Source organism: Arachis stenosperma, chromosome 7, assembly GCF_014773155.1.
Source record: "Arachis stenosperma cultivar V10309 chromosome 7, arast.V10309.gnm1.PFL2, whole genome shotgun sequence".
In the NCBI taxonomy this organism is placed as follows: domain Eukaryota; kingdom Viridiplantae; phylum Streptophyta; class Magnoliopsida; order Fabales; family Fabaceae; genus Arachis; species Arachis stenosperma.
The window spans coordinates 90,809,537-90,821,728 of record NC_080383.1 but is presented as its reverse complement, the minus strand read 5'-3'; the positions used below and the strand labels follow the sequence as shown (position 1 = coordinate 90,821,728).

Below are 12,192 nucleotides of genomic sequence, written 5' to 3'. Positions count from 1 at the left end.
TCTTTCCTTCCCTTTTTTTTTTTTAATTAGAAGAATGTTATTTCAATAGTGTGGTGTTTATCTTTGTTTTAATTACTAAAGTATCCTCAAGCGCATGTTTTAACTTTCTAACTTTCTTTTCGCGCACAACAACAGACACAAGCATGCGCATTATCACAACCATTTCTTTCGTCTCACCACCCATCACGTGATACCTATATATATATATATATTAATTCTCTTATTAGTTGTTAGCTAAGGTATTGACCTTTAATCTCCATCTTTTGATGTTGATCCAAGCTTTTGCAATACGAGAAAGTATAGGGAGTCAATAAAATATTTGTATAATAGAATACAATAGAAGTTTAGAAATGTTCGATTCGTTAGAATATCAGATGCTTATTATTTTTAGTATGCGGATGGTTATTCCATAGGGATGGCAACACTATCCGAATCCGCGGATACTCACCCCGCCCCTACCCGTTCGGAACGGGTAATTACCCGCACTCGCACGGGGGCGGGTCGGGTTTAGGTTAAACCCGCCCCTACCCGCCCTGGTATATATAATAGATATATAAATATATATTTTTAATATATAATATATGTAATATATATAAAATAATTAGTCAAATGATTAATAATATTGTATCATATTTAAATTTTTACTTTAATTTATGTTATGTATATAAATAATAGTTATATTATTTTTAAAATTTTATTTTATTTTTTGGATTTAATAATTATAAGAGCGGGTAGGGACGGGGCGAGTTAGGGTTTAACATTTTATTATCCGCAGGTAGAGGCGGGGCGGGTTTAATGCGGATTTTTGTTGAGCGATGCGGGGTCGGGTAGAGCAAAAATACGCCTCTACCCGCCCCGTTGCCACCCCTATTATTCTTGTTCTGGATAATATGAGTTTATTGTATTTAAAAAATTAGTAGTATTTTATTTTGAATATTCATTTTGTAATTCATATTGGACCAAATAAATAACTCATTGTACACATTATACAAATACTCCATTAATTCCCTAGCGAGATTCTTGCAACATTCAACACCAACATTATTATCATGAATTACGATTATGATTTATGGTTTACTATCAAGTAATAATGAAATGAATCACTTTGTCACGAGGCCAATCATTTTGTTTAGCAGTCTTTCCTTTTAGAGCGATTGAAGACATGGAAAAAATAACAGTGCATGAGTTGGTTATAAGGTAATTGCAATTTACCCGCTCCAACATGAATCAGAGCTATGCAGCAAAATGACACAAAGCTGAAGCAAGCCGAAAGGGAGAATCCTAAAAAGGGCATTGATGTACCTCCAACAATGTCACAAGCCTTATTTATTACATTGTAAACACTTAATGCAGTTAGCTCTATTTACACAAAGAATAATACCACTCTTAACTCCAAAAAAAGAACAATGCTATTCTAACCTCATTAAAAGGTATTAGAAAAATTTCAAGTATATCAATACACTGATATTTCAATCATTTTTAATCGTTGATTTTTATTTTAAAAAATATATAATATATATAATTAAGATCAACAGTTAAAATTTATTGCTCAACCAATATACTTGAAAGCTTTTCAAAAATATTTTACTAGTATTAGGTTTTGTTTGATATTCCTCTTCCCTTCTCAACAAATTTAACTATTCGATTTGCTTAATAACACCTAAACGAAATTAACTCTATATTAAAGAAAAACGCAAACATTCTAATAATCAAGGTAGAGAAAATCGAGATTTTTTGTGAACTTGAAAAAGTAAATTAAGTACATAAAACGTAAAATCTTAACAAGATTTAAATCGTAAAATCATCAAATCTAGTATAAATTTCGTAAAATCGATTGACTTATTTAAAATCGTAATATTGGAAGATTTTAAAAGTTAAATCGAGATTATAGCTATACTAATAATAATGCATAACACATCATTTTCGTCCATATAAAAAAATTAATCAAATAATTAATCATGGGCTATTGAGTTACAAAATGAACATCCCTCATATTATCTAATAACCATTTTGGGATTCACTAAAGTTCGAACTCTTGACCTGTTAGATCTAATGCTCTAATACCATGTTATGATACCATTCATTCCAAAAACTTCAGCTGATAGAAAAAAAATAACACTAATGATTATATCTCTAATATTTTATAAACTTCCATTTATTCCATTAGTTTCTCATATTTTCCCTAATGATAATAATGGAAGGGGATGGAATTGATTGTTGCATTGTGTAGGCAAGGCAGAGAGTAGGGGGGAATAGGAAGCATAGCAAGTACCAAGGAGAGTTGTTGTGTCAATGGGGGCATTCAACCGATTCTTTTCCTTTTGTCATAATTATTTTTAGGTCCATACACGGAAATGGAAGAAAACAACGAGATTTGGTTTCCCATTTGGTTGTCCAATTTAAACGTCATGGGGAGTTCTGCTTCTCAAAACAACTCCTCTCTCCCATGTGACTCTTGTTTCACCTTCTCAAAACAACTCCTCTCTTCACCTTTTTTATCCCTCCCTTGTTACTCTTCAGACAAAACGGACCGTCTAATTAAATGTCACTTTCTCCCATCACACAATATTATCTAAATCCACAACTATATATATATGTCAACAAATAAAGTATTTGGTGATGATATATATACTTGTATTTGGGGCACATTTAGTCATTCAAACCATGCTGCTGGCCCATATCTATGGTCCTATCTAGTGGCTAGGGTATTCAAATTCAAACCGATCTAAATTAAACTGTTCATCCAATTCAATCCAAATTAAAAACTGATTAAAATTGTACTAATTCGGATTTGATTGGATTCTAATTTTTACAAACCGCTGGATCGGATCGGATTTCGGATCTACTTTTCATAACCGATCCAATCTAATCCAATCCAAACCGCATAATATATTATAATATTATTATTTTATTATTATATTTACAATTATAATTATAACATGTTTAATTTATTATACATTTTTATATTATTCAGTATTATTATTATTTAACAAATATTTTATGTTCAAAATGTTATTTTATTTATTTATTTTAACTAACTTATAATTTTATTTCCATTGTTATGTTATCGTTGGATTTTAAAGATATTGTTAAAACTTGTTATGTTATTGTTAATTATTTAAAATTTGATGTTAAGACTTGTTATATGTATTTAATTTTTTTAATTTACAAAATCGCAAATCCAATCCAATCCAAACCACTTGAAATTGGATCGGATCAGATCGAATTTTTTTTTAAAGTCATCTAATTCAAACCGCACCGCAAATAAAATTAATGTTTGAATCGGATGAATTTTTTACTCAAAACCGATTCAAAACGCACCGCGAACACCCTCCTATCCTCTTGCTGCTTAGTGACACCATCCATTAATAATTTGTTTACTTGGAACAGGGAGGGATCCAAAAATAAATAAATAAATTCAATACACATTATTTATTTGTTTCTGTTGGGAATACTGAAGAGAGAAGAATCTATTTTCTACTTTATCTTCTGTTGTAACTGGCAAGGTAAGGTATGGTGTGGAAATCTCTCTATTTCCCTTTTTTTACTTTTTTTACACTATAGTCTACACTGTACTCACTCTACACTAGGGCCCAATAATACAATTTCAATGCCTGTGTATGTGGATTCCATTACCACCATATATAATAGGAAGGTTATCAGGTGTACCAAAAATATCGGTGTTCTAGTTGTTTTAACCGTTGATTTGAATTATAAAAAATATATATAATATATATTAATTAAAATCAACGGTTAAAATAACCAGAACACCGATATTTTCGAGTACACCTAATAATTTTCCTATATAATATGCTAGAAAATAAAATTAATACACTATCTAATAAGTTCTGATTAAATACCAAACTTGAATAGGCTCAATTTTATGGATATAGAAGACATGGGTGTGCTATTCTCAGATGTAGAATTATGGTGTACAAGACAAAAATGTAGGACAGATTTTTCTGAGCCAAAGATAGAACAACTCGAACTATATGAGTTCTTTGAAAATAAAATTTTACTTCACAAATCGCATGGTCCGATTTGCAGCTGATAAAATTTGAAATCTGAAACACACATCTCGAACCTTCTGTTTTGTTTGTTCTGGCTAAATTTGTTGAGTAAAACGCAACTCAGACTGTCCGTTTTCAGGAACATAACTCGCAGGATACGAGTTCTGGACATTCCTCTGATCTCATAACGAGGTAAAATACCTCTCTTTCTCATATGCGAGTCCAACACCTTCTTTCCTTCCATATTCAAATTAAAAAGCAACTTGAATATCACTATAAATTATTAGAAAAATAAAAATACAGTACTATTAAGCTTGGTGATTTTCATAAAATTTGTGGGAAACTGCATCTGCACAAAATTCAAGCCTTGTAGTTGTAGATAGCGAGCGAGGGACATTGATTTGATTTGGTGTCAGTATGTATTGTGTCATTGTTTGCTTCGGTTATTACCAGAGATTAATTATAACTGCTTAGATTCCCCGCATGATTCGATTGTTTTGTCCATCATAGTTAGCTCACTATTTCATAGTATTCAAATACTGTTTAGCTATCTCTTTCAAAAGTTAATTCTAGCATTACCCTCCCTTGCGTCTATTGATACAAATTAGAAGTTACATTTAAAAATTAAAAAATTGAACCCAATCATATGCTTAATAATTTATACACAGAATATTGAATTTCTAGTTTCGTCTTTTTTTAGGGTCTGAACAAAATATTTCCTTGAAGAAGCATTTTAAGTAGAATCAAAATATCATATTTCGGTGAAATTTAATTAATGAATAAATAGTTAAATTAGTTTTTAAAAGATTTTTTAAAAAAAAATACTATTTGTCTTTTAAATTTTCAGTTTTTAGTCAATTTTTTATTTAAATAATATTATTTAATTAATTTAGGGAGTTACTTATTTTTTATGAAAAGCTATTTATTTTTTAGTTTTTCTCTTTTTTAAAGGCTGAATAGACAATTTTTAAAGATACCTAATTGCATAGTTTTTTAATTAAATTTATTTTTTAAATATTTTAAATTAGTTATTTTAATTCTTTCGTCATTTTTGTAACGTCAAAATTTGTTGATGTAACATGTTAAATAATACTACAACACACATATAGTAGTTCTAATTGACGACTAACATGATAATTTTATAAAATTAGATCAAATCAATCCCAAATTGAAAAATTCCAATGTCTCAAATTCTTCTCTAAATTAGATTTTGATTTGATCTAATTTTATAAATTTATTATACTAATAGTCAATTAAGACTCTTATATGTGCGTTGTAATATTACATAATGTATGTGTCACATTAACAAATTTTTTGACATCGTCAACAAAGAAAATAACAGCAGGACTAATAGGATTAATTTAAAATATTTGAAAAACGAATTCAATTAAAAAAAAATCTTATGAGAACTAATTTAAAAAATAAGTGATTTTTGAGAGATAAATTTGACTATTTACTCTTAATTATAGATACATATAATTCTAATCCAACTCAAAATCTCTAAATTACAGTTAATAAAAAGGACAGAATATTTGTCCTGGTGTAATTATAAAGATGAAAACAATGATAGGCTTTGGTATGGGTAGGTAGGTTGCATGCGCTATATATATAAAGAGAGAATCATATCATGAAATACATAGAGAATCCCTGGCCTTATGTATTCTAGTTCCAAAAGAGATTATTCTAAGTCTTGCTGGAATCAAGCGATTTTTTGAGGGAAAGGAAAAGGAAAAGGCAAAGTCAAATGAGTAGTATGTAGTATAAAAGAATTTTTGAGGTGTCAGAATAAGGAGAGGTTGTTTTTCAACTCTGGCATATCTCTTTTCCACTTCCAAATTAAACTACAAACATGACTGAGCTGTACACATATTATAATCTAATTAGCGACAAAATTTAATTAAACACATATAGATATTGTACTTTTATTTAATTATTTGAAGGTTGACGTTGGGGAGTGCCGGGCCATGTACCTACCTTGCTAGCTAGCAACAAATTGACCACACAATAGAAGGATCTTTGTATTTTGTCCATTACAATGAAACAGTGATTTCCTTAATTAAAACACTTAGCTATCTAAATTAACCACTAAACTTTGGTTTTAACTTTTTATTATTATCTTTCCTCGTGATATGTTGAAGCCAAAACAAGGAGCTTATTAATTAGGATATGCAGGCAACTTGTACAAAGATTATGTCTTTATGGACAAATCTTTTGTAGATTTTAATAAAGAGTTTAATTTTAAGGTGAAAACTCAGCATGTCAAGTTGATATCTGAAGTCGTTAAATGAAAATTTAGTTAAATCATCTAATAGTTCTGAAGTATTAACTTCACGTGAAGTCGACTGCATTTGAGTTTTCACCTAATTTTAATGCAAAGACAGTGTAGTCGTGCAATAATTACAGTTGCTCTCTCACATGAATATAAAAGAAAAGTCTAGGGGCAAACAACTTTATTAAATTCTAGTCAGTATGTAACCAACAAAAAATGAGTAATCTTACATCATTAGATGAAATTTCACACCATTAAAAACATCATTAATAGCTACAAATCACAAAAATTGCTGGCTCTCTAGCACTCTTTGAATATAAAAAGTAATTATTTTTATTAATGTAACGTTATGCGATTAGATACACGTGTAAAACCATTTCATGTTGATAATACATTAATAATATGAATATGTGCCAAAATATTGACACCTATTAATAATTATTTATAAATTAATTTTTAACAAAATTATTTAAAATATACTTTAAATATAATTCAAGAATATATAAAAATGCGTTTAGTTTGTCTTTTTGTTTATATAAAATTTTAAAAATAGAAGATATAGAAAATAAAAATAGAGTCTAAATGTTTTTGCTAGTATTATGGTGGTCCCATGGAGAGAGGCTTTACAGCGAGCTGCATAGCTGCCACGATATTATGATATCTCTCTCCAGTCTCCAGCAGCCAGCAGTGCAGTGCAGTGCAGGCCTCTAGCTCCTTCCTACCACTTTGGATTCTTGTGGTTCGAACCGATTATATTATTCAAATATTCTTCATTATAATGTTGTTAGTAAAAGACACTTGTTACAAGCAATAAAATAATTGCAACACCAAGCTCGTCCGGCTTTCACTTTGTCAATAAGGATTCTCTGCATTGTCTTCATCATCACATAAGCTGTAACATTTTTCAGCTTTTAATTACAAGACAACATAAAAGATTATCAGTAGTAGTAACCTCATCAATTGTCTGGCGTTTTAAAATTATATGTAAATCTAGAACATGTTTGATAAGCTATAAGTTACAATGCAATTAGTCATTGATTACTCATGCAGAGATGCTCTTTAACTTGCTAAATAAAACACCAGTAGCTTAATAGTATTTTTCAGAGTTTTTTAGAAGTTCAATAACGAGTCATAATCAGTTGTTCATGCAAAGTGAAGAACTGAAGACCCCCTTTAATACATCTCAGAATTTTCTTACCACAAAATGTGTTATATATATATATGGTAGCAACTCTAACGAAAATTTTATGATTATTATAGTATGAAAATATTTTATTTTGACTATTGGATGATAAATTATAAGATTTGATTTTTATATGTTATAAAAATATTATCTTTATTTAAAGTATACACTTGTTTAAACAGACTAGTGAACTAATCACTAGACCAACCTAACTTTATTTGACACCTTTATTAGAGTAGTTGCCTATATATAATGCTAGAGCTCAACCCTTTTAGGATAAAAAAAAATGGGATTGTGTTGGTTCAAATCTAAGATAAAAGCAACAAACGTGTTGGTCTTCTAGAATTAAAGAGTGCTTGCCTTTATGTTTTTGGGAATGCATCTCATTTTATTTTATTACTTGCGGTTTACAAAATAAACTGGGGTTTACTCTTTGTTGTTTTAAACTACTTTTGGACGGGCCTAACTATTTTAGTTGGTCAGAAAGGAGAATGCAATTTAATGAACAAGCCTTATGTAAAAGCCCAATACAATAAGAGCCCAACATGATAATACTATCTCCTTTACTTTACACTTTACACCGTACAAGGTTACACCCATCATCCTGTGCTGTGAGTAACAAAGAAGTTATCATCCATAAGGTAGCGTTTGGTAGAGAAACAGAGACGAAAAGACTGAGACTGAGAAGCAGAGATTAAGAGACAGGGATTGAAATAAATTTCAGTATTCTGTTTAGTACAAAATAGGAGACAGGAATTGAAACAAGAATGAAACTCTAATTTAATTTGCACAAAGAATAAAATTGGAATTAATTAATTGAAATGAAAGTATTTTAGGTATAAAATGTTATTAAAGTTTTAGTCTTTATATCTAAAAATTTCAGTCACCTGTGTCCCTACTTTTTGGAAGTACTGAAATACTGAAATTTTAGAGACAGAGACAGAAACTTTAGTATTAGTCTCTGAACTAACAAACACGATACTAAGTCTCAGTCTCTCAGTACAGTACCTTAAAACAAACGTTACCTAATAAAATGGCGGCAACTACTAGAGGAAGAAACTGCCGGAGGAATACACAAGTCAGTCAAGTGTCCCTAAAATTCCACATTGAGAAACACACGTCAGTCAGTCAAGTGTCCCTAAAATTCCACACCGAGAAACACATGTCAGTCAAGTCTCCCTAAAATTTCACATCCATAATGGCTTTCCGACCACAAGAGTCAGAGATATGATTCATTTGGTCTTGCATGAATGACTTGTATCGTAATCGTAATCTTGCTATATATACGTAGCTTAACAAAGAAGCGAGATATGAACCATAATTACAATTTAGCTTTGCTTTGTTTAATCAATGGATAGCAATAATATAATTTGGAAGAGGAAATATGTGTTTGCAATGATGCTTAGCACATTATGCATGATGTGCAGTTGTTGCAACGAGAGAGATAAAGAAATCCTGTTGAAGTTCAAAGAAGGAGTCACTGATTCATCGGGCCTCCTATCTTCATGGAAGCAGGAGCAAGATTGCTGCCAGTGGAAGGGAGTCACCTGTCACAACATCACTGCCAGAGTCATACACCTCGCTCTCTCGTGTGATTATTATGATGCTAAAGAAGATGAAGAATATAACTCGCAGAAATGCCTTGCAGGTGACATCAATCTCTCTCTGTTAGACATGGAATACTTGCAACATTTGGATCTGAGTATGAATGACTTTAAAACTATCTCATCTGATTCCACTGTCAACTCTACAACTCTCAATTATATTGATCTATCAATCAACAAAAACCTTTTTATTACGAGTCTTGAGTGGCTCTCTCGGATTTCCTCTCTAGAATACATAGACCTCAGTAACATTAATCTTCACATGGAATCTAACTGGCTTCACTTTGTGACGGTGCTTCCATCATTGGTGGAGCTCCACTTAGAGGGCTGTAACCTTGAAAGCATAAGTCCATCTCTTGGCTATGCTAATTTAGCACATCACTTGAGGTTATTGATCTTTCCAGAAATTCTTTTCACTCAGAGTTGCCTAAATGGATATTCAATCTTAGTTCTCATGTCCTTAAGATTGACCTTTCAAGTAATCATTTTATAGGCCAGCTACCAAATACATTGCCAAAACTTCATTCCTTGAATTTGCTTTACTTGTCTGGTAATTACTTAAATGGCTCAATTCCACATTGGATAGGCCAACTTCAGTATCTTACCGCCCTTTCCATTGATGTCAACTATTTTTCTGGATCTCTTCCTACAAATTTGGGAAATTTGTCATCCCTAGAGTCCTTGATGGCAGAGGAAAATCTCTTCACAGGGGTTGTGTCTGAAAGAAATTTTGCAAGACTGAAAAATTTAAAATTATTGTATTTGGGATCACCAAATATCATCTTTGATTTTGATCCCAACTGGATACCACCTTTCCAACTTGAGGAGCTGTATCTAGGACCACTCTACCCTACACTTCCTCAATGGTTATACACACAGACATCTCTCAATGATCTCATCATTGGAAACTCAATGATCTCGTTTGAAGCTGATGATAATAATGACAAGTTTTGGAACTTTGCATCCACAGTTGTGTTTCTCCATTTGTACAACAACACAATAGAAGGGGACTTATCACAAGTGTTGCTGAATTCCAGCAACATAATTCTGTCATCAAATAATTTCAAAGGTGGTCTACCTCGACTCTCATCCAATGTTGTTTTCTTCGAGCTACACAACAGTTCCCTATCAGGATCCATCTCTCATCTCTTGTGCCATAGCAAGAAAAGCAACAATAGGTTGCAGTACTTGGACATTTCAGATAATAATTTATCTGGAGGGCTAACAGACTGCTGGATGAATTGGAAGTCACTGGTTCATGTTAATCTGGGAGGCAACAATCTTGTTGGCAACATACCCCCATCAATGGCCTTCTTGTCGAATCTCACTTCACTGCATCTACATGAGAATAACTTGTCTGGGGACATATCATCTTCATCACTTCAGTATTGTCGCTCCTTGTCCATCCTTAATGTCCGCGAGAATAGCTTCTCTGGAAACATACCAAAGTGGATGCCACTAAGTACAAAGATCCTCCAGTTAAGGTCCAACAAGTTTGTTAGTAACATTCCCTCACAGATATGTCAAATGCCTTTCCTCATTATTTTGGATCTTGCATATAACAGAATCTCAGGACACATACCCAAATGCCTAAACAACATCACATCCTTTGTTGACATGCATTATTCAACCAGTTGGATTTTCTATAATTTCTTTGATGGGGAGCTCCCATTTACAGACATAGACAATCTTATATTGCTTGTAAAAGGTCAACAATCGAATTATGATTCGAGTCTGAAGCTGATGCGCATGGTTGATCTTTCAAGTAATAATCTGACAGGAACAATGTCTCCACAACTGTTCAGCCTCTCTCAGTTGCATTTCTTGAACCTATCCCATAACAGGCTAACAGGAACCATACCAAAAGAGATTGGGAACATGAAACAACTGGAGTCTCTTGATTTATCCCAAAATGAACTTACGGGACAGATTCCTGAGAGTATCCAGTTTGTCTTTCCTCGATAACTTGAACCTGTCATTCAATAACTTGAGCGGCCAAATCCCATCAGGGACCCAACTTCAGAGCTTCAGTGAGCTTAGCTATATTGGGAATGCTGATCTTTGTGGACCTCCCCTTCCCAAAAACTGCTCAAATCATGGGGATGACACAAAGGCTTCGGGTGAGAATGATGATGATGATGGTGATGAATCAGATTTTCTGAGCTGCCTCTATATGGGCTTAGGAGTTGGCTTTGCTTCAGGCTTTTGGGGAGTTTGTGGTGCCATTTTCTTCAGTCGCAAGTGCAGACATGCTTACTTCAGATTTCTGTATGACTTGAGAGACCGATTTTATGTCCTGCTGCTCACAAATTTCAACTCCTTTCACTGATATCCAATTCTCTGCAGGTAACCTCTTAATTATGGCATAACTAAATATATAATTTGTATTTTATTATTTTTGTTACCATCTAACATACATATTTAAAAGGTAAATGTTTTCAGTTTTATTTTCTGTTATATATGGAAATGCACTCTTATGAACCAATTATATTTATTTCTTGGATTAACTTGCACAAATGACTTGAATGGGTAGAGATTTTAAAAAAAAAAAATTCTTATCTTTGCAGGTTCTTTTGAAGAACATAATACATAAGATCTCATCAGCTGCACCTGCTATAAAGATCCAGCAGATACTTCATGCAGTGTATTGCGCTTACAGTATCACTAGCTAATTATTGAATCCCAATGTCAGATTTATATTCTAAAATAAAGCGTAGATATAGTTTCTTGGTTTTGATGCAGAATATTGTTTCTCTAATTATTTGTGTAATATTGCTTACTGGTATGTGATGCATTAATTATATATATATAGTAGGTCACAAGGATTTGTTTCTAGTGTGATGGTTCTACATAGATATTCCAAGTGATGATTGTTTTCTTATTAATAGTTTGTGCTTTGCTATAAGCTACTGCTTTGTGTGTACAAGATAATAAGTTAACAACTAAGAAGGAAATAGTATCTCTTAATTTCACACCAGCTAAATGACAGGAAATAAAGAGTTAATATTCTTTGAATGTATGTATAATAATTTATCAACTCAGTAAAACTGTTGCAATTTGCAAAGCACTCCTTAATAAATTCTCATGGTTCAATATTCACTTATATTTATCTTTAGTTATCTCAAT

At 32.0% G+C, this 12,192-nt stretch overlaps 2 protein-coding genes across 2 annotated transcripts; both read left to right on the top strand.

Moving 5' to 3' along the window:
• The first annotated feature begins 8,812 nt into the window (after nt 1–8,812).
• Nucleotides 8,813–9,620, top strand: LOC130940128 (receptor-like protein EIX1). The gene is made up of 2 exons (XM_057868177.1): nt 8,813–9,453; nt 9,560–9,620. Exons 1-2 carry the CDS (start codon nt 8,813–8,815, stop codon nt 9,618–9,620), a joined length of 702 nt encoding a protein of 233 aa, XP_057724160.1.
• On the top strand, nt 9,385–11,875 carry LOC130942069 (receptor-like protein EIX2). Its single transcript, XM_057870747.1, has 2 exons — nt 9,385–11,412; nt 11,634–11,875. Exon 1 carries the CDS (start codon nt 9,751–9,753, stop codon nt 11,029–11,031), a length of 1,281 nt encoding a protein of 426 aa, XP_057726730.1. The 5' UTR covers nt 9,385–9,750; the 3' UTR covers nt 11,032–11,412; nt 11,634–11,875.
• Nucleotides 11,876–12,192: the final 317 nt, after the last annotated feature.